The sequence below is a fragment of the Bubalus kerabau genome, chromosome 4 (genome assembly GCF_029407905.1).
Source record: "Bubalus kerabau isolate K-KA32 ecotype Philippines breed swamp buffalo chromosome 4, PCC_UOA_SB_1v2, whole genome shotgun sequence".
NCBI lineage: Eukaryota > Metazoa > Chordata > Mammalia > Artiodactyla > Bovidae > Bubalus > Bubalus kerabau.
The window spans coordinates 41,631,053-41,658,561 of NC_073627.1; the positions used below are offsets into that span (position 1 = coordinate 41,631,053).

The 27,509-nt window shown below is 49.5% G+C and overlaps 1 protein-coding gene across 6 annotated transcripts in view; it reads left to right on the top strand.

Annotated features, from left to right (window-relative positions):
• Positions 1-7,238: 7,238 nt before the first annotated feature.
• SLC43A2 (solute carrier family 43 member 2) overlaps positions 7,239-27,509 on the top strand; it is a 40,902-nt gene continuing 20,631 nt past the window's right edge. For 2 of the 6 annotated variants that reach the window (XM_055576961.1, XM_055576966.1), the window contains exons 1-5: positions 7,850-7,986; positions 8,727-8,950; positions 17,860-18,067; positions 19,842-19,897; positions 21,029-21,105. In XM_055576961.1, coding sequence (XP_055432936.1) covers positions 7,961-7,986; positions 8,727-8,950; positions 17,860-18,067; positions 19,842-19,897; positions 21,029-21,105 — 591 coding nt within the window. In that variant the 5' untranslated portion in view covers positions 7,850-7,960. Of the gene's footprint in view, positions 7,523-7,726; positions 7,987-8,245; positions 8,354-8,726; positions 8,951-17,859; positions 18,068-19,841; positions 19,898-21,028; positions 21,106-27,509 lie in introns of those variants that run through there. The other 4 variants (XM_055576963.1, XM_055576962.1, XM_055576965.1 and 1 more) reach the window with 4 other exon arrangements.

A 27,509-nucleotide genomic window follows, 5' to 3' on the forward strand; every position in this document is an offset into this window, starting at 1 on the left:
TTTCATGGAATGCCTGTTGGTCTAGTCCTGAATTCTTTCCTCACATATTTGCATTACCCAGACAGGAAACAAAGATCAAACCCCTCTGTCCCAGTGGGTAGAGAAGCTCATGAACACTTTAGATGCTTCCTTTCAGATGTTTTTCTGTGCGCATGAAAACAGAAGAGCGTCTCATTCTGCAGTTTGCTATTTTTCTTAACAATATATCCTGGCTATGTTTTGATGTTAGTTAATATAAAACTACCTCTTTTTATAAAAAATGGGATTCCATCATGGGGAAATAACACAGGTTATTTAAGCCATCCCCTACCTATGGGGATGTGGGTTGTTTCTAATTATTTTGATCCAATAAATGATGCAGTAGCCAATTCGGTTTACATTTCTTTTTGTTATTAGTGCTAGTTTTTTTGTAGAAGAGATTCCTAGAAGTGGAATTGCTGGGTTATGGGGTAAGAACATTAAACATTTCAGTATTTACTCCAAATGGCCCCCCAAAAAGAGCTGAATGGCTTTATGTTCTCATAAATTATATTGGTATCTGTTTCCCCACACCCAATCTGATAGGTTAGAGGTGGAATCTCATTACTATTTTAGCACACACACAAAATCTCTAAAGCAATAACATGTTTGTTTGTTTTTTTTTAATTTTATTTTATTTTTAAACTTTACATAATTGTATTAGTTTTGCCAAATATCAAAATGAATCCGCCACAGGTATACATGTGTTCCCCATCCTGAACCCTCTTCCCTCCTCCCTCCCCATTCCATCCCTCTGGGTCGTCCCAGTGCACCAGCCCCAAGCATCCAGTATCATGCATTGAACCTGGACTGGCAACTTGTTTCATACATGATATTTTACATGTTTCAATGCCATTCTCCCAAATCTTCCCATGCAATAACATGTTAAAGTTTCTTAAAATGTCAAACTCTTTGTACAGATAAGTGTTTTGTTTTTGTGAGGTTTTTTTTTTTTTTTGGCCATGCCATGCAGCTTGTGGGTTAGTTCCCCATCCAGGGACTGAACCTGGGCCCTCAGCCGTGAAAGCACAAAGTCCTAAGCACTGAACCACCAGGGAATTCCCCAGATAAAAGTTTTTTGTTTGAGGTTTTTAACTCAAAAAAATGATATTTTGATATGAATGACATAAAAAACATCATTCATGCAGCCAATGCTCATAGCAGCACTATTTATAATATCCACGGCATGGAAGCAACATAAGTATCCATCACAGCTAAATGGGTAAAGATATGTCTACATATCTACATGTCTACAATGAAATATTACTCAGCCATAAGAAAGAACGAAGTATTGCCATTTGCAGCAACATGGATGGACCTAGAAATTATCATACTAAGTAAGTCAAAGACAAATATAATGAGATCACTTTATATGTGGAATTTAAAAAAATGATATGAATGAACTTATCTACTAAACAGAAATAGACTCACAGACAAAAAAACAAAATTATGGTTACCAAAGGAGAAGGAGGGAGGAATAAATTAGGAGTATGGGATTAACATATATAAAATATTAATAGATAATAAACAAGGACCTACTATATAGCACAGGGAACTATATTCAATATCTTGTAATAAACTACAGTGAGAAAGATATAGCTGTAATAAACCACAATGAAAACTATATAACTCCATTTATTCATATATGGAGCTTCCTGGTGACCCAGTGGACTGCATGGGGCATGGGTTTGATCCTTCATTAAGGAACTAAGATCCCACATGCTTTGCTCCGTGACTCAAAAAAAAAAAAAAAAAAACACACACACACACACACACACATATAATGGAATCACTAAAAAAATGAAAAAAATAGTATCATTAAAATGTGAATTTCTGGGACTTGCCTGGTGGTCCAGTGGTTGAGACTTCACCTTCCAAGCAGGGGGTGTGGGTTTGATCCTTGCTCGGGGAGCCAAGATCCCACATGCTTTGGGGCCAAAACATAAAACAGAAGCAATACTGTAACAGATTCAACTGTTGTTTAGTCGCTCAGTCATGTTCCACTCTTTGCGACCCCATGGACTGTAGCCCACCAGGTTCCTCTGTCCATGGGATTCTCTGGGCAAGAATACTGGGGTGGGTTGTCATTTCCTTCTCCAATACAGACTTTAAAAATGGCCCACATTAGAAAAACTTTTTTAGAGTGAATCTCTATGATTATTCTAAGACCAAACTTCTTTTCATATCTTTGTCAGTTATTAGTATTTTTTCCTATAGATGATTTGGTTATATTCTTTCCCCAATTTTCAATTGAGATGGTCATCTTTTTCTCATTGATTTATAAGTGACTTTATATCAAGGATATTAATTCTTTGCCCAGTTTGTGATTGGTCTTTTAATGCTGTTTATAGTTTCTTTCTCCTTTTCCCTACAGAAATTAAAAATTTAAATTTAGACAAGTCTTTTTCTTTTTGACTTCTGGGTTTAATGTCATGTGTAATGGAAAGATGGAAAAGCCTTTTCTACCTTAAAATCAGTAAAATAATCTCCTACATTTTTTTAGTACTTCAGTGGTTTTATTTATGATTTTTTAATTGAAGTACAGTTGATGTACAATGTTTTATGATACACGTGTACAGTATAGTGACTCACAATTTTAAATTGTAATTATAAAATATTGGCTATATTCCTAGTGTTGAGTAACATATCCTTGTAGCTTACTTTAGCTATAATAATTTGTTCACGATTTGCCAGCAGTGCTGATATGGGGTCTTTAAAACTCCTGACAAAAAGACTGGGGAAAAAAAAAGCCAAACCCAGGGAATAACCTGGTGGTCCAGTGGTTAGGACTTGGTGCTTACAACTGCCCTGGCCCAGGTTCAATCCCTGACGGGGGCACTAAAATCTTTAAAACACAAGGCACAGCCCCCCCACCCAAAATACACAGAAAACAAAACAAAAAACCCCCCAGAATTTCATTCAAATTAGACCTGGATTCAAATCTCAGTTCTGACATACTTGTTTTGTGACTTTGGAAATGTTACTTAAAGCTTGTTTTTTCATCTGGAAAATGGGCATGTGGCTATCTTCCAGGGTTACTGTAGGGATTAAATGACACAGTATGTAAAGCACCTAGTAAATTTTTGACTCTCAATAAAGGGTCATTATTATCGGCATTACATCATTCTCCCAGCTTTGAGTCCTTTATTCCTAGAAGCTGACACTTTTCATCTTTTCATTTATTTATGTTTCATTCAACAAACTCATTTTGTGCTTACTTCTGTATCAACAGCTGGTTATAGCAAGCTGAATAAGGCATGGCTCATGTCCCCAGAATTCATAGTCAATGGGAAAATTGGAAGTCAAACAGATCAATCAGTTCAGTTCAGTTCAGTTGCTCAGTTGTGTCCGACTCTTTGCGACCCCATGAACCACAGCACGCCAGGCCTCCCTGTCCATCACCAACTCCCAGAGTTCACTTAGACTCACGTCCATTGAGTCAGTGACGCCATCCAGCCAATCTCATCCTCTGTCGTCCCCTTCTCCTCCTGCTCCCAATCCCTCCCAGCATCAGAGTCTTTTCCAATGAGTCAACTGTTCGCATGAGGTGGCCAAAGTACTGGAGTAATCATTCCTTCCAAAGAAAACCCAGGGCTGATCTCCTTGCAGTCCAAGGGACTCTCAAGAATCTTCTCCAACACCACAGTTCAAAAGCATCAATTCTTCAGCACTCAGCTTTCTTCACAGTCCAACTCTCACATCCACACATGACCACTGGAAAAACCATAACCTTGACTAGACGGACCTTTGTTGGCAAAGTAATGTCTCTGCTTTTGAATATGCTGTCTAGGTTGTTCATAACTGTCCTTCCAAGGAGTAAGCGTCTTTTAATTTCATGGCTGCAGTCACCATCTGCAGTGATTTCGGAGCCCCAAAAAATAAAGTCTGACACTGTTTCCACTGTTTCCCCATCTATTTCCCATGAAGCGATGGGACCAGATGCCATGATCTTCGTTTTCTGAATGTTGAGCTTTAAGCCAACTTTTTCACTTTCCTCTTTCACTTTCATCAAGAGGCTTCTGAGTTCCTCTTCACTTTCTGATATAAGGGTGGTGTCATCTGCATATCTGAGGTTATTGATATTTCTCCCGGCAATCTTGATTCCAGCTTGTGCTTCTTCCAGCCCAGGATTTCTCATGATGTACTCTGCATATAAGTTTAATAAGCAGGGTGACAATATACAGCCTTGACGAGCTCCTTTTCCTATTTGGAACCAGTCTGTTGTTCCATGTCCAGTTCTAACTGTTGCTTCCTGACCTGCATACAGATTTCTCAAGAGGCAGGTAAGGTGGTATGGTATTCCCATCTCTTTCAGAATTTTCCACAGTTTATTGTGATCCACACAGTCAAGGGCTTTGGCATAGTCAATAAAGCAGAAATAGATGTTTTTTTCTGAACTCTCTTGCTTTTTCCATGATCCAGTGGATGTTGGCAATTTGATCTCTGGTTCCTCTGCCTTTTCTAAAACCAGCTTGAACATCTGGAAGTTCACTGTTCACGTACTGCTGAAGCCTGGCTTGGAGAATTTTGAGCATTACTTTACTAGTGTGTGAGATGAGTGCAACTGTGCAGTAGTTTGAGCATTCTTTGGCATTGCCTTTCTTTGGGATTGGAATGAAAACTGACCTTTTCCAGTCCTGTGGCCACTGCTGAGTTTCCCAAATTTGCTGGCATATTGAGTGCAGCACTTTCATAGCATCATCTTTCAGGATTTGAAATAGCTCAACTGGAATTCCATCACCTCCACTAGCTTTGTTTGTAGTGATGCTTTCTAAGGCCCACTTGACTTCACATTCCAAGATGTCTGGCTCTAGGTGAGTGATCACATCATCGAGATTATCTTGGTCGTGAAGATCTTTTTTGTACCTTTTAGAACTAAACCCAAAAAAGATGTCTTTTTCATTATAGGGGACTGGAATGCAAAAGTAGGAAGTCAAGAAACACCTGGAGTAACAGGCAAATTTGGCCTTGGAATACAGAATGAAGCAGGGCAAAGACTAATAGAGTTTTGCCAAGAAAATGCACTGGGCATAGCAAACACCCTCTTCCAACAACACAAGAGAAGACTCTATACATGGACATCACCAGATGGTCAATACCAAAATCAGATTGATTATATTCTTTGCAGCCAAAGATGGAGAAGCTCTATATAGTCAACAAAAACAAGACCAGGAGCTGACTGTGGCTCAGATCATGAACTCCTTATTTCCAAATTCAGACTTAAATTGAAGAAAGTAGGGAAAACCACTAGACCATTCAGGTATGACCTAAATCAAATCCCTTATGATTATACAGTGGAAGTGAGAAATAGATTTAAGGGACTAGATCTGATAGATACAGTGCCTGATGAACTATGGATGGAGGTTCGTGACATCGTACAGGAGACAGGGATCAAGACCATCCCCATGGAAAAGAAATGCAAAAAAGCAAAATGGCTGTCTGAGGAGGCCTTACAAATAGCTGTGAAAAGAAGAGAAGCAAAAAGCAAAGGAGAAAAGGAAAGATATAAGCATCTGAATGCAGAGTTCCAAAGCACAGCAAGAAGAGATAAGAAAGCCTTCCTCAGCGACCAATGCAAAGAAATAAAGGAAAACAACAGAATGGGAAAGACTAGAGATCTCTTCAAGAAAATTAGAGATACCAAGGGAACATTTCATGCAAAGATGGGCTCGATAAAGGACAGAAATGGTATGGACCTAACAGAAGCAGTAGATATTAAGAAAAGGTGGCAGGAATACACAGAAGAACTGTACCAAAAAAAAAAAAAAAACAAAAAAAAACAGATGAATAGATAATTACAAAACAGTCTGGAGACAATCACCGGGAGTAGTTAGGGAAGACTTCCTAGAGGACATGCTGTTTCAGGAAGGACTATGTTTGAGGGTCACAGGTGAGAGAACAGCACCTGCAGGAACTACAGGTAATTCCATGTGATTGGAGCAACTAAGAGCAGGCAGGTCAACCACCATGGGGGAGGAGCCTGTGTGGGTCAGGTTGGAGAATTTGAACTTTATCCTGCAGTGCCAGTGGTAGAGTTTCCGAAGCCTTTAGCAGAGATCCGATTTACCAAGGTTAGATTTGCATTTCCCAAAGCTCACTGGGATGGAATGGGGGTGGAGAGATGGATTTGAGTGGCTGAGATTGGAACCTCGATGAACAGCAGCTGCTGTCCTATGGACACACATGGGCAAATTAGATAAACATTTAGGAGATACAGATTCTATGGGTGGGGTCGGGGTGGGATGGAGAGGGACAATAACAGCCGGTGACCAACAAATACTGAAAGATGTTTCACAGTATCTAACTTCAAGTAGGCAGTGATGCTATGATCTGCGAGGTACCGTTTTTTGTGGGGGGAGAAAGTGAATTACTTTACAGGTGTGTTTGAAACAGTTTAGAAATGTGTGTGGAATAACTGCCTGAGAAACAGCCCTCAAGCAGGTGGCTCTAGGAGGGAGGGACGGAAAGATTGATTGAAGTTTGTCAAGTGAGCTGGGGAGATTCTTCAGGGTGGGGCAACCAGATAGGCAACCAGCCAGGATCCTCCAAGACCAGAGCGTCAGGCTAGGTCTGAGCAAGGTTGCCAGCGGCGGGTTGATGGCGGCAGGGGGCGCACTCGGACTCAGGGTCTAGGAGCACTAGGCTGCTGGGGCTATCACAGCCCTAGGGTGACAAACCAGCTCCCACAGTGTATCAGAGAGACCAAGCTGAATCGGCGGGAGACAGAGGGCCCTCCGACGGGTTGTGCCTTGATGGAGGACAACCTCCAATTGGAGCTAAAACTCCGGAGCCCAGGCTCCATCCCCCTGCCCTGGCAATTCCTCGGGGGCTTGTCCAGGTCGCTCATCAGACCAGGAGCCTAGAGCTCTCCCGACCCCAAGCGTCTTCCCGGAGGCCTGACTTCTGCTAGTAGTTCTGCGCTGCCCACCTCGCCACCTTGCAGAGGCCCCTAATCTGAAGGAGAACGGGGAGTAAGGGAGTAAAGGTGGCACCCGGCAGTGGGAATGGGCTGGGGGGTCAGAGGCTGGAGGGGGTACCTGACGTCCTAGGAGACAGACAAGCCCCAGACTCCCACGTGGAGATCCCCGAGGGACACCTTCCAGAGACTGGACAGATGACACCCAGAAGTGCGGGTCATGAATCAGGAGAGAAGGGAAGAAGCACACCACGCCTGGACAGAGCTCCGGGGATCCGGAATGTGCAGACAGCGCTTGGACGGGGTGCTAAAGGCAGGAGAGCGAGGATTCAGGACACAAAGCCCAAGGAAGACAGGATGGCAACATCGCGTGGGGAGGTGGCGGGAGGCAGAACGACCCACGCGGAGCCAGAGCATCGGGCGTGGTGCTCAGCACACAGTGACAGCTGGGGACTACGAAGCGGGCCGGAGGAAAACGGAGCCAGGGAGCTAAGCGGGCTTCGGGAGGGAGACCCGCGTGCAGTTAGGGGAAGTCCGAGAGCTCCGGAACAGCGAGCAGAGGACCCAATCCAGGGACAGGATTTCCAGGTAAGACTCTGGAGAGGCGATGGGAGAATACCCCTGGAGCTTCCCGGCCAGACTGACTCCAGTTTTAAGCCGCAGACCTACAGCACCGCCACACGCAGCCCCCTGCCCCCACCAGCTCTCTTGTTTGTCTCCCAGTCCGGCCGGAACCGGCTTCTGCTCGTCGCGGGGCGGGCGGGTGGCTGCCGATTGGTTAACGCCTGTTTCCAGCCCCGACTCAGCCAATCAGCGTGCGGCAGTGTTTTCTTCTAGGGGTCGGAATAGAAGGGCTGGAATAAAAGGAGGGGGCAGAAAAGGCGCCGGCCGGGCCCGATACACACCAGTAGGAGCCGGGTGAGCTGGATCCTGGGGACCCGGGTCCCGACCTTGAGTGCTGGGGAGAGGAAGGTGCAGGAGTAAGGGCGTAGGGAGAAGATGTCTGCATAAAGGAGGAGAGACTGAATGGATGAGGAGCCGCCGGGGAAGAGGTTCAGGAGCGAGCTAGGGGATGGAAGAGCAGGGTTCGCTTCCACAGAAACGAGCTAATTGCCGAGGAAACGGTCCCAGACGGGGGTCGCGCGGGAGGCTCGCGCCGCCGGTTTGAACCGGCTTCGCCTCTCCCATGCGGGGCTCGCGTGGCCGCAGCGCCTAGCGACCTAGACAGCGGCCAATGGCGTGGCAGTTCCTGTGCCGTCAGGCCAATGAGCGGGCCGCGGGCGGGCCGTTCCGGAGCTCCGTGCGCTGATCTTGTGGTTAAGGGAGCCGGGTCTGGGGAAGGGTCTCCAGTGCGTGCGGGCGGGCCGGCTCTGGTGAGGGTCCCGGGGACTGGCAGCCGTAAGGTGTGTCCCTGCCCAGGTATCCGAACCTCTGGCTGCCTCTCCTGACAGCTCCCAAGCTGCGTCAGTCCTGCTGGGAGCCTGCATTAGTTCCACGTCCCTGAGCATGCGTTTGTCATTTCGTGTTTCTGTGCCTCAGTTTCCCTCCGAGTGAGCCGAGAGAGAAGTCTCCCTGCCTGGCCGGGGCGGCTTCTCCCGGAGCTGCGGGCTGGCGGATGAGCCAGCGGCGGAGAGGGTGGCCCAGGGCCGAGGCAGGGCTGGGGCTTCCTTGCTGCGCGCACTTGTCTCCCGCGCTGCGGAGGGGGTGAGAAGCTGCGCGCGCTGCGGCAGCGGCCCGGGTTGGCCGCCCCGGCTGGGTAGGGCCGGGCGCTAACGCCGAGGTCCGCGCGCAGGTGGCTGCAGAGAGAAGCCCGAGCCGGAGCCGGGTCGCCGCATCTCGCCGCGCCTCGCCTCGCCATGGCGCCCACCCTGGCCACTGCCCATCGGCGCCGCTGGTGGATGGCCTGCACGGCCGTGGTGGAAAACCTCCTCTTCTCGGCAGTCCTCCTGGGCTGGGGCTCGCTGCTCATCATGCTCAAGTCGGAGGGCTTTTACTCCTACCTGTGTACTGAGCCAGGTGAGACGGATACCTGGGCTGGGGGGTGGTCGTTCCGGGAATGGGGGCTTTGGGAGGGGACGGAGGGCGGTGTATACCCAACCAGCAAGACCACCTCCCTGCACAACTCCTCCTAGTTAGCAGAAGGCCCATTTAAACCTCCTCCCCCCTCCAGCTCTGCTGGGTACAGATCATCGTCCCTGTTTTTTGGCTGAAGACATTGAGCCTCAGACAGATCTTCTGACTTGCATGAGGTCTCACAGCTGGAGACTGTCATAGATCCAGAACCCCCAAGTCCAGAGTGTTCTTTCCACCACCGGGGAACATGACTGGACTCCTCTCCTCCCAGTGCCTGGCACATCACTTGCCTTGCAGTAAACATGTTGCTCTCTGACTGTAAGAAAGAGGAACTCCTGACTCAGTGGCTGGGGTGCAGCAAGAGAGAGGAAGTGGCTTGGCCTCCACCCCGTGAAATGTTCATCTAGAATCTAGATGGTTTTCAGTCAGGCCTTGAGTGTCTAAAGGGCTTGTCGGATACAATTTCTTTTCTATTTTTGCTGCTTTCTAATTTTCCAAAGGACATTTCCTCCCACAGGCTGTGAGAACATCTCAGTGGCCTTCTTCCCCTGTAAGGGGGAGGGGAAGGGGGTATTTCTGGAAATGACACTAGGGCTGTCCTCTACCTTTGCCTCACGTTGGTATAACTGAATGAAAGCTGAGGATGCCTGTCTACAAGAAATCTCACCCCCCACCCCCGTGGTCACACCCGATGACCTTGTTTGAGGATTCTGATTGCTGAAGGTCAATGGGACTCAGCCTAAGGGTGGGACCCAAGTGGCTCTCACTCTCTACACTTCTATCCCCCTTTTCAGCAACCTTGATAATAAATATTTTCTTCTGCCCTCTGTCACTTCCTAATGGTTGAAACGAGTAGGGTCTCTCCCCAGTACCTTTGACAGCCAGCCCCCGCCCCAGTTCCCTTGGATGGAAATAACCCAAGTCTGACCTGCATCACACCACCAGCTTGCCATTTTTTTCCTCCCAAGACTGCTAACTTTGAGGGAAGAGAAAGCTTTGGATCTGCTCATGCTGCGTGTAAGCCGGTGTAGAATCCTTGTTTTCCTACTCTGATCTTCCCAGGAGGTTGCTGAGCATTCCAGTTACTAGGGAAGCTTCAGCTGGAAGAGGTTAAGGACAGGAGAAAGGGAGGAGATGCTGAGACTGCCTGAGAGAGGGCAGAGAGTATATCATCTATAACCTTTAGCCTTTAGCCACTCAGAAATATTTCCTAATAGCCTAAGGGTTCTTGGCAGACCTTTCCCCACATCAGCAAGAAACCTTGGGAGACAGGAAAGTCACTCAGACCTTGTTCCTTGAACAAGCTTTCTGCTTTGCCTGAGAGATGTTAGGAGATTAATGACTGGAAGGGAACAGGTTGGAGCATTTGGCACCTCCTCTCCTCTCTTGTGGATCATGACCCTTCCTACTTGCCTCTGACAACTTTCTTCTGGCTGCATAGAGGGGTTAAAGAACAGAAAAAAACCCATCATCTCCAGATGAAGCTTTTAGCATCTCATCCAGACTGGAGGACTGAGGTGGTCAATTTTTTTTTTGTCCTACTGTGGTGTCAGAAGGTCAGATTCTAGGGTGGTTTATTTTCCCCCCACGTTGCCCACTGATGTAATTTATTTTATGGTCTTGGCAGCGCCGGGGCTGGTCACTTCATCCCTGCCCCAGCCTTGGCTGCTTCCTTCATTGAAGTGGGAGGAGTCCCAGCGATCATGCAGACAGCAGCGCTGAGTTGGTGTTTAAGCCCCTTTGAGGCTTGCCTGGTCCCTCCTGTAAACCCAGTGAAGGTGAAGGGTCAGGATTGTGGGTTGAACATCAACTTCTTATCCTGTGCCTTTTGTTCCTGGCTCTGATTTTGGTTTTTCTGACTATCTGGCAAACCCGCTGACCCAGCATCCGTGGCGGGCAGGCCTGCTGATTCCACAGGGCTTATCTCTTCTGGCCTCCTTGTTTCTTGGAAGTCTGAGCAGCCTGTTGCCTTGCAGGGCCTGGCATCCCCGTGTCTTGCCTGGCTGGGAGTACCTGGAGGATTTGAGGATCAAGATTTCTGCTTAGGCCTAATATTGTCATACTTGGGGACAGCTGAATTGCAGAGAGACAGTTTGGCTGTTTATTGCATTTATTGAATGAGGCTTGTGAAAAGCTGACCAGTCTACAGCTGATTGAGATGCAAATTTGTCAGCGTTTTGTGGCTTTTAGGACCCATGCTTTGGTTTGGAAAATTTGCCTGAACCTGTTGAAAGGTCCTCAGAACTCTTGCTCGGGACTCCAGCCAGGATCCAGTCACAGACACAGTGTCGGGTTCCAGCGTGGCGAGGTGGGACAAAGAAACAAAGAGCTGGGTTTTCCGTTTCCCCTCAGCTCTTTAATCCCTGTCCACCCGATGGTCAGGGTGGATGACAGGGGCTGGGGACCTGGGCTGGCACTTGGCTTTGCCTCCCCAGCCCCCTGGTGTGGGCAGGAGACCAGCTGGGTTCCCAGCCCCAGCTTTCCCAAACCTGTGTCCTTTTGGCCTCTGGATGGCCGCTGTCACCAGCCCCACCCCCCACCCAACCTGTTTCTTCATTTTTCTCTCAGCTTAGGGGGCTGGTGCTCCCCGTGGATGTTTAATCTCTTTTATCTGACCCACACCCTCGGGAAACATTTTCTGAGATGCTGTGCTGGGCGCAGAGTAATCCAGGCCCTCAGGGGGTCTGCAGTCAGCCAGCATCAGAGAGTCACCACATACAGACCTACCCAATCCCACGTGGTGGTCAGACCCCAACAGAGAGCAGTGTGCCAGGGTCATGGGGGGTGAGGGGGAGAGCAGCCATGGGGATCTGGTTCAGCTTGGGTGGGGGGCTCTCTGATGCTTAGGCAGAAGCGTGGAGGGCCAGAAGGAGTGAGTCAGAAGAAGACAGGCAGTGAGCCCCTGGAGCAGGCTGTGTGCTGAAAGAGAAGAGGGAAAGGACAGAAGGGGAGATGATGACTGGAGAGATGGGAAGGAGCCTGCAGGGCCCTGGGGAGATTGGATCTCCTTTTCAAGGCAGGAAGAAGCTCCCAAGGCAGAAGAGAGGGTCAGATTCACCTATTAGCCTCTTAGGAATTATTGAGGGTTTGCCACATGCCAGGCACTGGGTGGGATCATGGCGGGGTGAGGGGCGGCTCTGGAGATGGGAGATGTGGCTTCTGCATGAGGAAGCCATGGTCCAGCCCAGCCATGGACCCCAAGGCAGCCCCCAGCTCTGTGCTCTTGACCTCCTCAGTGACTCTGTTTCGGTGACCAGAGACTGTACCCTTCACTGAAACAAAGCAGGAAGCTGGCCCCCGGGACCGTGAGAGGGCAGGGCCAGGCCTGGTCCCCACCAGACCGGGCTGAGGCTGAAGAAGTAGACATGAGACGGTCCCCGCCACTTCACGGCCCTGCCTTGTTATGTCTCTGCCGCTGGTGGTGTGTCTCAGACGTCACTGGTGGCACCTTTCACTTTTATTGCTGTGAATGGGCTTTTTTTTCACTCCCCACTCCCTGCAACCTTGGTTTATTTTGGATTTTTTTTTTTAATTCTATACCCGGGGTGAGAGGCCTGCAGGGCCTCCAGCCTCAGGATGTATCACAGAGGAGTTGATGCCCTCGGCCCTCTGCACCAACCGCCTTCCTCCTTCCCGTGACCTAATTTTCCTCCTCCATAGCCGCCTGCCCCCACCTGCCTTCTTGGCGTCCCATGAAGGTCCTGTCCAGCTTGGTTGGCTTTCGGGGACTTCATGGGAGCATCTCGGGGGCGGTTCCTGTTCTCGCTAGGTGACACGAAGGGCCACCTGGTGTGGTCCCTGACACTGCCAGCCTCGTGTGTCTTTTATTCTCTCAGCATTTTCTCTCTGAACTGCCTCTGACCCAGGTGGTACAGCATCAGTACAGTCTGAAGGTCAGGAGAGCTTTGAGGTCCAGCTGCCAAGACTCAAGTCTGGCTTCCCCAGGTACCGTCTGTGAGACCCCAGGTACCTGTTTGGATACTCCAGATGGCCAGATGTGAACCAGTGGGTGGAGGGGGAGGTGCTCAGTGACATAGGAACCACTAGCATGGAACACAGCGGCCAGCGCACACCGGCCCTCTGTGACCGCAGCCAGGGGACCAGACCCTGGTCTGGCCAGCGCGGTCCTCTGATTGTCTGTGTCCTGCCTCGGGCTCGCTGTGTGTGAGGCTGACCTCTCGCCTACATACCCCGTGCCAGACGGAGATGCTGCTTCCTGTTGCCGGATAGACTAAGGATTTGAGAGAGACAGGAGATCCTGGGGCCAGTGACCATCAGCATGGAAGTCCAGGGGCTGGTATTGGGTGGGTGGGGCAGGGGGCTGCTCAAGTTTAGAGGGCCCTCCAGCCCCGTGCCCCTTGCTCCTCAAGAAGCCTCGTCTGGTCAGCTGTTCTGGCTTGTTGCCCTAGGGTAGGGGGAGCTGCCTCCTTGATCCAGGGCGGTTAGGGGAGCCTGAGTGGGGTCACAGCACCTTCTTTTCTCCCCTGTCTCGCTAAGGGTTTTGAGTGCTGGGTTCTGTGAGTGGGGCCGAACAGAGGAGGCATTGTTCCCTCCTCCCTGCCCCGGGTCTCCTCCTAAGCAGCCTCACGCCCGTTCCCTACACACTCTGGACACACCAGTTCCTCGCCTGTTTCTTCTTGGTTTACCTTCCCGGGTTAGGCTGGGCCACTCTGGCTGCATCTGTGATAAACAGGTGCAGGTGAGGCTCAGAGCAGGCTGGGCTGGGTGAGGGCTAAGCTCTAGGCTGGGAGCAGAGGGGCACCCCAGAGGCTCGGCACTTCCTGGGCGCGTATCTGTTTTGTGTTTCTCCGGCCCACAGTGGCCCAGGTGGGAGCAGAGCAAGAGGAGCAGCGTGGGTGTGACTGTGTTTGGGCATCTGCTGGATCTGTGATTATTCATGTGGGCTGTTTACTGCCAACAAAGCTTCGGGCTCACAGAAGGTTGAGTTCCGTCTGGGGCAAGGGGCACTCTCATGTTGCTCCCTGGGCCGGTGAGAGGCCACTCAGGCCTCCCCACCCTCCGGCTCATCTGTCTCTGGACATCACTGCCCGGAGCTAGGAGGGCAGACAGCCAGGTGGCCCCATTGGCAGGGATTTAAGAGAAGGCTTGTGGCCCAACGCATAAGGGTCCTGCTCTGTTGCAGCGGCCCTAGGCTGAAAAATGGGAGGGACAGATTCCCTTCCCTCCACTCTGCCTTCTCTCTCCTGGAGCCCCTCCTGTCTAGTTATAGGTGACCAGATAGCTAAACAATTCAAGATGTTTTTTTGTCCCCATCTTCAACTAAGAGCGAACCAGGGTGTCTGCCTTGAGTATACATGTTGCCTTGGGATTTCATCTTCCCTCTCTTGAGAAGTAGAGCCGTGGTTTTAGGTCCAGCCCTGGGGAGGACAGAAGCAGGGCCCCCTGGTGCCTCTGATCAGAGACAGTGCCTCGCTCCCTCCCCATTCAGTCGGGGCTCCCTGCTTGGAGAAGCCAACCCCACAGCACTGCCAGCCCTGAGTGATTTTGTGTTTTCTGATGGGCCCCAGACCCTACATGGCCACAGGTAGGTCTCACAAGCCAGGGATCCGGGACCCGCGGCTGTCCGCTCCCTGCTCCATCCACTCTGTTGCATCTGTGCTGGTTTGCTCACACCTGCACACCAGCCCGGAGGTGACCATTGCTTTGCCTGGTCCCTCCCGCTTCACATTCAGTTCCTGTTGCTGCTAGCAGAGCTGACACCCGAAACCAGTGCCGACCTGTGAAGCAGCTCCGCTCTTGCAGAAGTGGGCCCCACCGTGAACAAGCAGCTCCGGCCCGCTGGCCCTGAGCCGGGACCTCCTGGGCTCAGATGACCCTGTTTGTGATGTGTTTTGGCTGCCAGTGTGGTGCGGACATCTTTTGGGAAGCTGAGATAAGGTGGTGGAGATGAGGGGACGGAAATCTGGCTTGTTGGGTTTTGTCTCTGTGGCTTCAGTGGGTAACACCGTGGCTGTGATCTTCAATCCCCTCTGGCTTCAAGTTGGCGCCATGTGTCCTGTTTCATTTCTTCTTTCTGGATCGTTTTGGTCAAGGTGATCTGACCCCACTGTGTGCATTCATTCAGGAAACAGCAACCGTGCGCCAGGACCAAGGGGGGTGCTGGGGACACAGGTGACTGGGACACAGTTCCTGTCCTAACCATGAATTCATGCTATGGATGAATGATCAGTTACGGAACTCTGCTTCCAGTTACAGCATCCGGCTCTGCTACCTGCCGGTTGCATCATTATCCCCGTTCCAAGTCTCCCATCAGAGTAGTAGTAGTGACAGTAATAACGCACGCGTACTGAGTTGCTTCAGTCGTGTCTGACTCTCTGCGACCCCATGGACTGTAGCCCACCAGGCTCCTCCGTCCATGAAATTCTCCAGGCAAGAACACTGGAGCGGGTTGCTATGCCCTCCTCCTAGGGATCTTCCCAATCCAGGATTGAACCCATGTCTCTTATGTCTCCTGCATTGGCAGGTGGGTTCTTTACCACTGGCACCACCTAGTAAACTTTTTTTTTTTTTTTGAATTTGAAACTTTATTTAATGAATTAATGTTTTTTTTTTTAATTTTTTAAATTTTTTTATTTTATTTTATTTTTAAACCTGAAACACTGTATTAGTTTTGCCAAACATCAAAACGAATCCGCCACAGGTATACATGTGCTCCCCATCCTGAACCCTCCTCCCTCCTCCCTCCCCACACCATCCCTCTGGGTCATCCCAGTGCACCAGCCCCAAGCATCCAGTATCGTGCATTGAACCTGGACTGGCAACTCGTTTCATACATGATATTACACATGTTTCAATGCCATTCTCCCAAATCTTCTCACCCTCTCCCTCTCCAACAGAGTGCATAAGACTGTTCTATACATCAGTGTCTCTTTTGCTGTCTCGTACATAGGGTTATTATTACCATCTTTCTAAATTCCATATATATGCGTTAGTATACTGTATTGGTGTTTTTCTTTCTGGCTTACTTCACTCTGTATAATAGGCTCCAGTTTCATCCACCTCATTAGAACTGATTCAAATGTGTTCTTTTTAATGGCTGAGTAGTACTCCATTGTGTATATGTACCACAGCTTTCTTATCCATTCATCTGCTGATGGACATCTAGGTTGCTTCCATGTCCTGGCTATTATAAACAGTGCTGCGATGTAAACTTCTAATAATAGTAATAACTTTTAGCTATTGGTTATGAGCACTTCCTATGCCTTTGTGAGCTCTAAAATATTATCTGGATTTTCTCTTTTATGTTACCCCAAATTCTGCTGCTGCTGCTGCTGCTAAGTCACTTCAGTTGTGTCCGACTCTGTGTGACCTCATAGATGGCAGCCCACCAGGCTCCCCCATCCCTGGAGAGATAGATATATTTATTACCTTATGCCCATTTTACAGGTAAAGAAACTGAGATAGCGAGAGATGAAGTCACTTCTCCCGGGTGATAAAATAGCAAGTAGAGGAATCAGAATTGGAACCCAGATCCCAGCACCCCCACCCTCAGTGTGCCCCCCACCAGGACCTGTTGGTCTGAGGTTGGCACAGAACGTGATTCACCCAGCGTGCATTTTCTTCCGTGACCTTGGCTCTCCCCCCACCCCAGGAGAGGCCCAGGCAGGCCTTGCCGACCTAAGCTTTACGGCCCTGGCGCCAGAGGGCCGCATGCAGGAGACAGCACTTATCTGCTGAGAGGTATTTCCTTGAGTCTCCCAGCGTGACCTCCTCGCGTCTAATCAGAGGCTGCTCGTCTCTCTGCAGGATTAGTCAGCATCTCCTAACTAGCAGTCCCGAGAGGAACAGGACGCATTCCCCACTGCGTGCCAGCCCGTCCTCCACCCTCCCGCCCCTCGCTGCCACAGCACTTTTTCCTTCCCTCTTTCTGCTGTCTTGGGGCTGGGTGGACTTTGGAGAGGATCATTAAGGACCAGGATTATGACATAGGTGTGGCCACCAGAGACAGTGACATCGTGACCCCAGTGAGAAAAAGAAGATAGGTGCCCTTTGACAAGTGAAAGCAAGTTATTTGGCACTCTTTTTTTTAAACAAAGAACCTTTCCCAAGGGGGTTCTGTGACTCGGTATATGTAGTAGTTGATGCTGTGAGAGCATGAGAGAGAATTTAGCACAGGGGATGTGTTTGAAATCTGATGTATTAGGCATTAATACACCCTTCCTCTCAATAGACACAGCTGAGCCCAGCAGCTTGACCTTCCCAAGTGGTCTAGGGTTGCCCTCCTGTACGCTGGCCACAGACTGCTCCCATGGACAGAGCTGCAGAGAAGCTCTAGCCAGTTTGGGGACCCGCAGCCCAGGCTGGGTCCCAAAGCCTGCTATTCGAGGTGTCGCTTACTCTAGAGTTGGAATCCTGGGACTTCCCTGGTGGCCCAGTGGCCAAGAGTCTGGGCTCTCGATGCAGGGGGCCCAGGTTTGATCCTTGATCACGGAAATAGATCCACATGCTGCAACTAAGACCTGGTGCAGCCAAATAAATAAATAACTGGGAATCCCAACCTGGGGCTTGTGGGTGCTGTAAAGACACAAGAAGCCCCAAGACTGTGGGCAAGACTTTTCTAAGGGCAAGAGTGGCGATTTCTTTATTGGATTCTTCAAAGGGAAGGTGACTCCCCTGTCCAAAAAAAGAAAAGTGAAGAATCTCTGTATTATCACTCCAGGGAGCTTTGGCCACATGGACATCCCAGCCTGCTGGGGGTATTCAGAGCTCTGAAGGGGCCCAGAGCTAGCCCTGGCCTTCTCAGCGGGCTGACTCTGGGTGGGCACCTGCCCTTCTGGTCTTTGGAGATCCCTGCCATGACCCTGTGATCAAGTTCCCCTCCCTCTACACAGAGAACGTCACCAACGTCACAGCGGGGGCCACGGCAGAACCGGAGCATGAGGAGGTAAGCCGGATGAATGGCTGGCTCAGCTGCAAGGCCCAAGATGAGATGCTGAACCTGGCCTTCACCGTGGGCTCCTTCCTGCTCAGTGCCATCACCCTGCCCCTGGGCATCGTCATGGACAAGTACGGCCCAAGGAAGCTCAGGCTGCTGGGCAGGTCAGTTCTGGGGGGGAGGCAGGTGGGCGGGGTGGGCGGGGGGACCCCGGGCCACGATTCCCCACTGTAGGGGATCCTGGTATCTGCTGTCAGGGGCATTGTGGTGCTCCCTGAATGCCCACCCGGGACGGGGCTGCTGTGATCCTTGTGTTATTCCGATCTGCATAGAAAAGTCACGGGACTCGGGCCTGCCTGGGAGGACCTGCTTGTCATTATGATTTCTGGTCTTTTTCATCTTCCATCTCTGTGAGAAAAAAAGATTTTGAACACATACCTCTAATATAAGCACATGGAATCATCAATAATATACACATTTGTCAGGCTTCCCTGGTGGCTCAGATGGTAAAGAATCCACCTGCAGTACGAGAGACCAGGCTTTGATCCAGGGGTCGGGAAGATCCCTTGGAGAAGGGAATGCAACCCACTCCAGTATTCTTGCCTGGAGAATCCCATGAGCGGAGGAGCCTGGCGGGCTGCAGTCCATGGGGTCGCAAAGAGGTGGACACGACTGAGCCAACTAAGCATGCAGGCCTACACATATGTCATTCTTAATGTTTAATGTGCTTTATTTTTTCTTCCATTTTTATTGAAATATTAATTGATGTACAGCCCTGTGTAAGACTGAGGTATAGCATAATGATCATATTTACGTACGTCATGAAATGAATCCTACAGAGAACTTAGGGAACATCCACCATCTCATATAGTATTTTATATGCCTTATGATACATATACAAAAGAGATAAAATGGCTGAGATTTTAAATTACAAAATGGAAAATTATAAAATTTCTAAAATTGTAAAATAGCATTTCCCTACCTCAGGCACCTTAGTGGGTCATCTTATGCACCTCCTAGGGTGTGTTCCTTGGCTATAAAACTCCAGTCTGCCAGTCTCAGGGTCAGTCTGCCAAGCAGCTGGCCCTGTCTGGCCAGGGTCCTCCCCAAGCCAGTCCCACTGGGAGTGAGCATTGTGCAGGGCAGTGGTTGGCCATGAGCGAGGCCCGTGGCCCTGAAGGGAATCGGCCGGGGGATCAGTGTCATTCATTCTTTGGAGCTTACAATGGCTTGGTCCCCAGCTCAGAGCCAAGTAGAGGGGGTTTGAAAGCTGCCACTCATCATCCCTTGCCCCGTGGGGTTCTTTCTGTCCCCTGGCTGAGCGGACACAGGAGCCTGGGGGATGGGCTGTGTCCTTTCTCGCCTCACGGCCTTGGCTCTGTCCAGTCTGGGGAATGGAGCAGGCAGTGCAGTGGGGTGTTTACCGGGTCTGGCTTTGGGGCTTGAATTCCAACTTAGCCACCTGCTAGCTAGGACGTGGAGAATTTCATTTTTGTTTCTTTGTTGGGTTTGTTTTTTATTTATTTATTTTTAGGTATTTGAATGCCTGTGTTTGTGTGTGTGTTTTTTTTTAATTTATTTTACTGAAATGTAGTTGATTTACAATGTTTATTAATTTCTACTATACACCAAAGTGATTCAGTTATATGTTTATACGTATACATTCTTTCCTGTATTATTTTCCATTATGGTTTGTCCCGGTATATTGAATATAATTCTCTGTGCTATGCAGTAGGACCTTGTTGTTTTATTTTTGTTATTTTGAGTCTTATTTTTCTCATCCATAAAATAGAGCCAATTACGCTCCTTAGAACTGTTGAACAAAAGAATGTATGTAAATTTTCTGAAAGCGTCTTGACATGTAGCAAATACCTCCATATAAACAATATTAACAATAATGATGATAACCAATAAGGTAGTATTTCTCTTTCTTTTTAGTGCCTGCTTTGCTGTCTCCTGCTTGCTGATTGCATATGGAGCAAGTAACCCAAACTGTGAGTATGCTTTTCCTCTACCCTTTTGTCAGGGATTAGGGAGACAGCACCCAGAGGTGCTCGCAGGCCCACCTGCTCTAGGAAGCTGGGCCAGGCCTGTGCTCACTACTCGAGTTAGAGGGACACTTGTTAGACCTTTACCCACTGACTTAATTCAGATGGTGGCTGGATAAGCAAATGGCCCCAGACAAATGTCTGAGAGAAGCTCCCAGGGGATGAGGAACACCCATCTCATTGCTGAGCCAGGCCAGTCCCTGATGGACTCACTGATGCCAGCTTGAGAACCAGGCCAGCTGCAGGAGTGTGTGCCGAGGTCGTGAGCTGAACCGCTCAGAGCAGCCCAGGCCTGCACTTTAGGACAGCTCAGAAGCCACCTGGTCCCTAACTCTGCTCAGGTGGAGCTGATGCTGCAAGGACTTTTGGAACAAACACCAAAATAGGGCTTGACTTTCACCAAAATCTTGGGGTTTTTTTGGTTGTACTGCACGACATGTAGGATCTTAGTTCCCTGACCAGGGATTGAACTTGCGCCTCCTGCATTGGGAGTGCAGAGAGAGAGAGAGTCCCATGTTTCACTAGACTCTTATCCAGGCTCCTCTCCTGATTGGAGGGTACCTGTATTTTGTATTTCAGCAAACAGCTTTTTTAGACCTCTCCGTTTTGGGTAAAGGGCTTCCCTCGTAGCTCAGTTGGTAAAGAATCTTCCTGCAATGCAGGAGACCTGGGTTTGATTTCTGGGTCGGAAAGATCTCCTGGAGAAGGAAATGGCAACTGACTCCAGTATTCTTGCCTGGGAAATCCCATGGACAGAGGAGCCTGGCAGGCTACAGTCCATGGGGTTGCAAGAGTCGGACGCGACTTAGCAACTAAACCACCACTTGTGGGTAAAGTTAGTGAAGAAAGGGGGACGGGGATCCACCTTTTGCAAGAGCCCAAACTCCATAAAATAGGCAAGAGGAGGAGGAGGCAGAGGCTGGGCCAGCTCCCCAGGTGTCCAGCACTAAGCCTGATGACTTGTCATCACTAGCAGCATTTGCTCAAAGCAAGCTCCTCGTCAGCAGTGGATCGGGCCCCAGCCTCCCTGAAGCTCAGTCGTGGTTCCGCTCTTACCAGCCTTCTGCTTCCTTCCAGCCCTCTCTATGCTCATCTTCATTGCCCTGGCTCTGAATGGCTTTGGTGGGATGTGCATGACTTTTACCTCATTAACAGTAAGTACCATTTTAAAAATATATATTTATTTGGCTCTGCTGGGTCTTAGTTGTGGCATGTGGGATCTAGTTCCCTGACCAGGGATGGAAACCAGGCCCCCTGCACTGGGAGCATGGAGTCTCAGCCACTGCACTATCAGAGAAGGCCCAGTACCAGTTTTTTTAGAGAACATCCCTATAGACATCGGAGAAGGCAATGGCACCCCACTCCAGTACTCTTGCCTGGAAAATCCCATGGATGGAGGAGCCTGGTAGGCTGCAGTCCATGGGGTCGCTAAGTCGGGCACAACTGAGCGACTTTACTTTCACTTTTCACTCTCATGCATTGGAGAAGGAAATGGCAACCCACTCCAGTGTTCTTGCCTGGAGAATCCCATGGACAGAGGAACCTGGTGGGCTGCTGTCTATGGGGTCGCACAGAGTTGGACACGACTGAAGTGACTTAGCAGCTATAGACATCCCTTTATGGCTCAGATGGTAAAGAATCTGCCTGCAAAGCAAGAGACCTGGTTTCAATCCCAGGGTTGGGAAGATCCCCCTGGAGAAGGGCATGGCAACCCACTCCAGTGTTCTTGCCTGGAGAATCCCCAAGGACAGAGGAGCCTGGTGGGCTACAGTCCACAGGGTCACAAAGAGACGGACATGACTGAGCAACGAACACTTTCACTTTCTAGTTCAGTCATCTTTTTGCAAATCTGAGGCAGCTTTTATTGACTCTAATTTGCTTGCCTTCCATTCACCTGCATCTGCTGGAGTATCCCAAGCAGTAAGGGTTGTTGTTGGTGAAGCTGGGGCAGCAAAGCCTATTTCCGGCTCCCAAGCTGGGGAAGTCCTGCAGACAGACTGGCAGGCAGCAGAGTCAGTCTCAGAGCAGCCTGTCTCCTGCCTCCTGACCTTGACTCAGGCACCAAGGAAGCCAGCTTAGTAGCTGTATGGAAGAAAAACAACCTGCCACCTACTCTCTTTTCCCTTATTTTCTGTGGCAGCTCCGGCTAACAGTGAAACCTCAAAACAGACCTCTCTTGGAATCACCCTGCCCCTAACTGTTGCTTTGTTCAGAACTGAATGAAAAACTCTGGGGAATTACAGAGTCTGCCCTTCTGCTTGGCTTTCTTTCTTTCTTTTTTAAAAATAATTTTTATTTATTTATTTTATTTTTGGCTGTGCTGGGTCTTCATTGCCACTCGGACTTCTCTCTGGTTGCGGCGGGCCGGGGCTACTCTCTAGTTACGGTGCTTGGGCTTCTCATTGCAGTGGTTTCTCTTGCTGCAGAGCACAGGCTCTAGGTTGCAGAGGCTTCAGTAATTGTGGCGCGTGGACTCTAGTTGCAGCCCCCGGGGCTCTGAGCACAGGCTCAGTAGTTGTGGCACACAGCCCCAGCCACGTGTGGGAATCTTCCCGGATCAGGGGTCGAACCTGTGTCTCCTGCATTGGCAGGCAGATTCTTTACTCTGGAGCCACCAGCGAAGCCCTGCTTGGTTTTCTAAACGCCAAGGCACAGGGAGCCCTTCTCCTAAGGGACGGAGATCCTTTCTTGGGATGCTGAGCACTCTCTTCTGGTAGCCCCAGGACACCATAGAATGGGCTTCTTTTGGAAGGGAATGAGACTGCATGAAGATCCAGGTTGAAAGAAAGTCCAAAAAAAGCCAAAAGAATCTTTCCCCGAAAGGAAGAAGGGAGTTATCTGCAGGTTCACCTGGTCAGGCGGGTATGCCTTTCATAGCTGGCCATTGGGAAAGAAGTGAGAATGTGAGGCTTCCCGAGGGATTTCTCTGTCCAACAGGAACGTCTCGCCTGCCTTAGTTTCCCCTTAAGAAGGTTTTTAATGACACAGTGCCTCCCAGCCCTGTTTATCTGCAGTGCATTGGCTTCTGCTTTCTCTTTCCACTAATGAGTCAGGGATCAGGCTGCTGAAGGGCGCTCGTTTAGCTTTAAGGGGGCCCTGGAGCCTTGCTGGTCTTCTTCTAAGCAACTTGAAGAGGTGCTGACATTCCTGTGACCCCTGGCCTGCAGGCTGTGAGCCAGAGGCCTGGTTGGACCTGATTCCTCTTCTCAGCCTTCCTGTGCTTTCTCCATTTATTAACTTTATCCTGGTGGGAAGGGTGAGCTACCAGGGCCTATGTCTGTGGAAATGGAGCAGTCAGTAGAGTCTGTGTTAGGCTGAAAGAGGCACCACCCAGGACCGTATACATGGTGTGCTCCAGAGTGGGGGACTCAAATATCCAGGATCTCTGGTTGCCTTGCCCTGGTAGTGTGAAGGAGACTGACTTGGTACTCTTTTGTGCATTTTTATTTATTTTTTTAATCAGGTAGATGATTTATTTCTTTGGCTGTACCAGGTCTTTGTTGCAGAATATGGGATGTAGTTCCCTGACCAGGAATCAAACCCAGGCCCCCTGCTTTGGGAGCAAGGAGTCTTAGCCATTGGACCACTAGGGAAGTCCCAACCAGATAGATTTTTTTTAAATGGGTGTATCTCCCTCCCTCTCAAATTCCCGGGGTAAGACGCATGTTGAAGCTGTACAAAGTATGTTATGCTAAGTCACTTCAGTCGTGTCCGACTCTGTGCGACCCCATAGACGGCAGCCCCCCAGGCTCCCCCGTCCCTGGGATTCTCCAGGCAAGAACACTGGAGTGGGCTGCCATTTCCTTCTCCAATGCATGAAAGTGAAAAGTAAAAGGGAAGTCACTCAGTCGTGTCCAACTCTTAGCGACCCCATGGATTGCAGCCTAACAGGCTCCTCCGTCCATGGGATTTTCCAAGCAAGAGTACTGGAGTGGGGTGCCATTGCCTTCTCCGACAAACTATGTTAGAACTGTCAAATATACACCGATTCCGTTCAGCTGTGTCCACTGTGAAGCAGGAGCCCCATTCTGTTTGTTCTATGACAGCGTAAACATGACCAACTCTTTCATCAAAATGAAAAATGAAAATCTGGCATCACCCCCATTATTTGCGCCACACTGTGTCTATGTCATGGCAGTTCTGAATTTCAGGATAAAAGAAAGAGATGGTCCTTGAACTTGAGTATATGCTCTGAAATACAGAAAGATGCTCTATTGTTATAAGCCTAAAACAGATTAAAAACCTCCTCACCATGAATCCCCGTTAGGGTAGTCTTCAAAATGAGATCATAGTTGTGGTCCACAAATCCTGTCAGGGTGGCTAGGAGGGTCATAAGAATTCTTTTTGTTTTCTTCTCTTCTTAATGATTATAAAACAAAAAGGTTTGATTTTAAAAAGTCAACTATTTGAGAAATGTACAATGTGAACTGTAAAATCCTATAAGCCTAACTTCATCAGTTTAGAATGTAACTCTTTAGTATTAAAAAAGGAATCTAAGTATACTAAAGTTCTTTTCAAAAGATACACTGTTACAACTTGCCTTTTTCACTTGACAATGTATCTCTTACGTCTTTTCCTGCCAGTCCTTACGAATCTACCTTATTATTTTTAACTCTAGAGATTGGCCTCATTATTAGAGAGTTCCATGTGATTCTCTAATATAGATTGCCATGATTTATTTAACCAGTTTCCTGCTAATGGACTTCTGGGTTGGTTTCCAATTTTTCTGATTTATGATTCTGCCAAAGTGAACATCCCTGTACATGTATTTCTATAAAATAAATTCCTGGAAGTAGGATTGCCAGGCCCCAGGATCTGCATGTTTTAAATTTTAATGTAGACTATGGTCTTCCCAAAAGGGTATACACAGATGCTGGCCTTCCAGCATATCTGAGAAGCGTTCTTCCACACCCCTTCCAACAGCCTGTCCAGATTCTTATAAACATTAGCCAATCCAATCTGGTGAAAAATAATATGCTACAATTTAAAATTTCTTTAACTGTTAGTGAGATGGAGCATCTTTCCACCTCTTTTTGATGATAACTTGTATTTCTTCTGGGATTGCTTCTTTGTGTCTTTTGTCTATTTTTCTACAGGGTTGTTTCTCTCTCTCTCTTTTTTTTTTTTTAAATTGTGTTTTGTAAGCCCTCTTTCATACACACACACAAAATAGTTCTCTATCTGAGTGAACAGTGGTCTTACCCTAAGATTTTTAGGTCCCTATGAGGTCCATGAAGAAGCTTCAGGACGGCTGGGCATTTCTTTGAAATTCTCCAAAAGCAAATTGTGCGTGTGTGTGCCCGGGCAGGTGCGTTTTTTTCTAGGGGAGGGTCTGTTGCTTTCATCAGCTTCTAGTAGGTCTGTGTGAAGCTGAACGCACTGTAGCAGGAGTGTTTCTCTTAACTCCTTGCTCTCCCACAGGGAGGTAAAGGCTGCACAGGCCAGACGGTGACCAGACAAGAAAACCGTCTGATCATCCCCTGGAGCATTTGGTTAGCAGGCATCTGTTTTAAGATAGCCTGGTGGCCTGTCCCTCTAAGGCTCCCATTCTTGGGTCTAGAGCAGAGGTCAGCAGACTGCTGCCCCCAGGCCACTGCAGGTTTCTGTGAACACAGATTTATGGGCACAGAACCGCTCCCATCTGATTCTTTTGTGCTGACGACAGTGGAGTGAGTGACAGTGACAATCTCACTGCGTGGAGACCACATGGTTGCAAAACCTAGAATTTCTCTGGCCCTTGGCAGAAAAAGTCTGACAGCCTTAGGTCTAGAAGCACAAGAAGCTGCTCAATCATGATTCCCTGTCAGAAGGCAGGGGCTCACCCCCACCCCCAGCCCCAGCTCTAGTTATATGACCCTCCTCCTCAAGCATTTTTCATGCCATGGGCTTCCTCCTCTGTGCCCTGGCCCGAGGGACCTCCTTGGGCAGTCCTCTGTCCCGCAAGGCTTCAGATAAGGAGCATTTCTAGATCAGACCTCGAGAGGGGACTGAGAAGCAGGTCAGTGAGGGCAGCCTGCGGTTCTTGGGCCATGTTCTTGGGCCGTGGGGGCTTCTGCTGAGCAGAGCTGAATCTAGTCCTGACACAGCCCAAACCTTTTAAAAAGCAGAACTGTCAGGATCGGCTCCTGGAGGTGCCAGACCAGCAGCACAATGGCACTTTCTGTTTGGGTCTCCCAGCCGTGCTCTCATCTGGGGGACAAAGGAGTCTTCAGGGTCGCCTTTAGGAGCTTCCTAAATCAACAGCTTTGGGACTCAGTGACAACCTAGGAATCTGGGGGGAGGGGGGTTGTGTTGCCAGGGAAACCTTAATTGGGGGACTTTCTGAGTCCCAAGGGGTTGTGGTATAAATAAGGATGACCAGGGACTGCAAACTGCTATCCCCATTGGTGCTAGTGAAGGGGCCCTAACTTCACAAAATACCTTTTCCCCACCAGCCTGTAGACCCCCTTCCAGAGCCAGAGAGGTGTGTGTACCCATGGGTGATCCTGCCCCCATGAGCAGAGGCTGGACCTCCTGCCGGGTGGGCTGGCTTTCCCAGGTCCCTGCCTCAGAGGGTCCTGGGCGATGCGACACCCTTAGAGGAGGAGGGTGCAGGTCACTGGGGGTCAGGGCCCACCCCAAGGTGCCAAGCCTCAGCCTCCTCTTGGGCATCTGGACAGCACACTCAGGTCTGTTTGCTCACTGCCTTGCGTTTGTTCAAGTCTTTAACTCGCTTCAGCGGCTGGAGGAAAACAGCGGCCGGCAGCTGGGGTGGCGTCTGGGGGCCACCACCCAACGATCTGGGGCCGGGGTTGCTTAGAGATGGGAGTGGATGCCACCAACATTGTGAACATGTCTTTTCCACTTCATTACTCTGACCCCTGTCAGCGTGGGTGGGACGGGGAGTTCTGAGCTGAAACCCTCCCAGAAAAGTGATTGCAAAGTGCTGCCAGGCTCCTTAATGAAAAAATTTCTCTGTGGGCTTTCCCTGTCTGACTCATGGGAGTCTTACTTGGAGCCTGAGGAAGAAATGATCCCATGGGAGTTGAGATCTGAGTTTGAAGAGAACAGAGTAAATGCCCATCTTTGTACACCTGGGAGGAGGGGAGGGAGAGGATTCCAGATATAGCAGTGAAACAGATGGCCCCCTCCAGGGCTGTGAGTGGAGTTTAGCATTCCTGCTCAGGTGACCTGTTTCTATGGCTAGGAGAGGGTCCCCACGGCACCCCATGTGCCCCACGTGCCAGGTAAGCAGGACTCGCCTGCTGCCCCCAGCCAGCTCTGCCTCTGTTTCTGTTGTGTGCTCTGAGAGCCCAAAGCCGTCAGCCCATCACCATTGGCCTGGGAAAAATCCACCCATTAGAGGGTTTCCACCCCGTGAAGTTGCCCCAGCACGTGACTCATTCAGGGGTGGACTGAACGTGTAGTGGGAGCCTCGGAAGGGCTGGACCTGGCTGGGAAAGTGAACTAAGTGGCTGGGGAAGTGGGGCCCCTCCTCCCCACCCCTTCAGCAGTGAAGCGGAAAGGTGACCACAAGGACATTTACCTGGCAGCGTGTGCTTGGAGCTGCCGGTCGTGA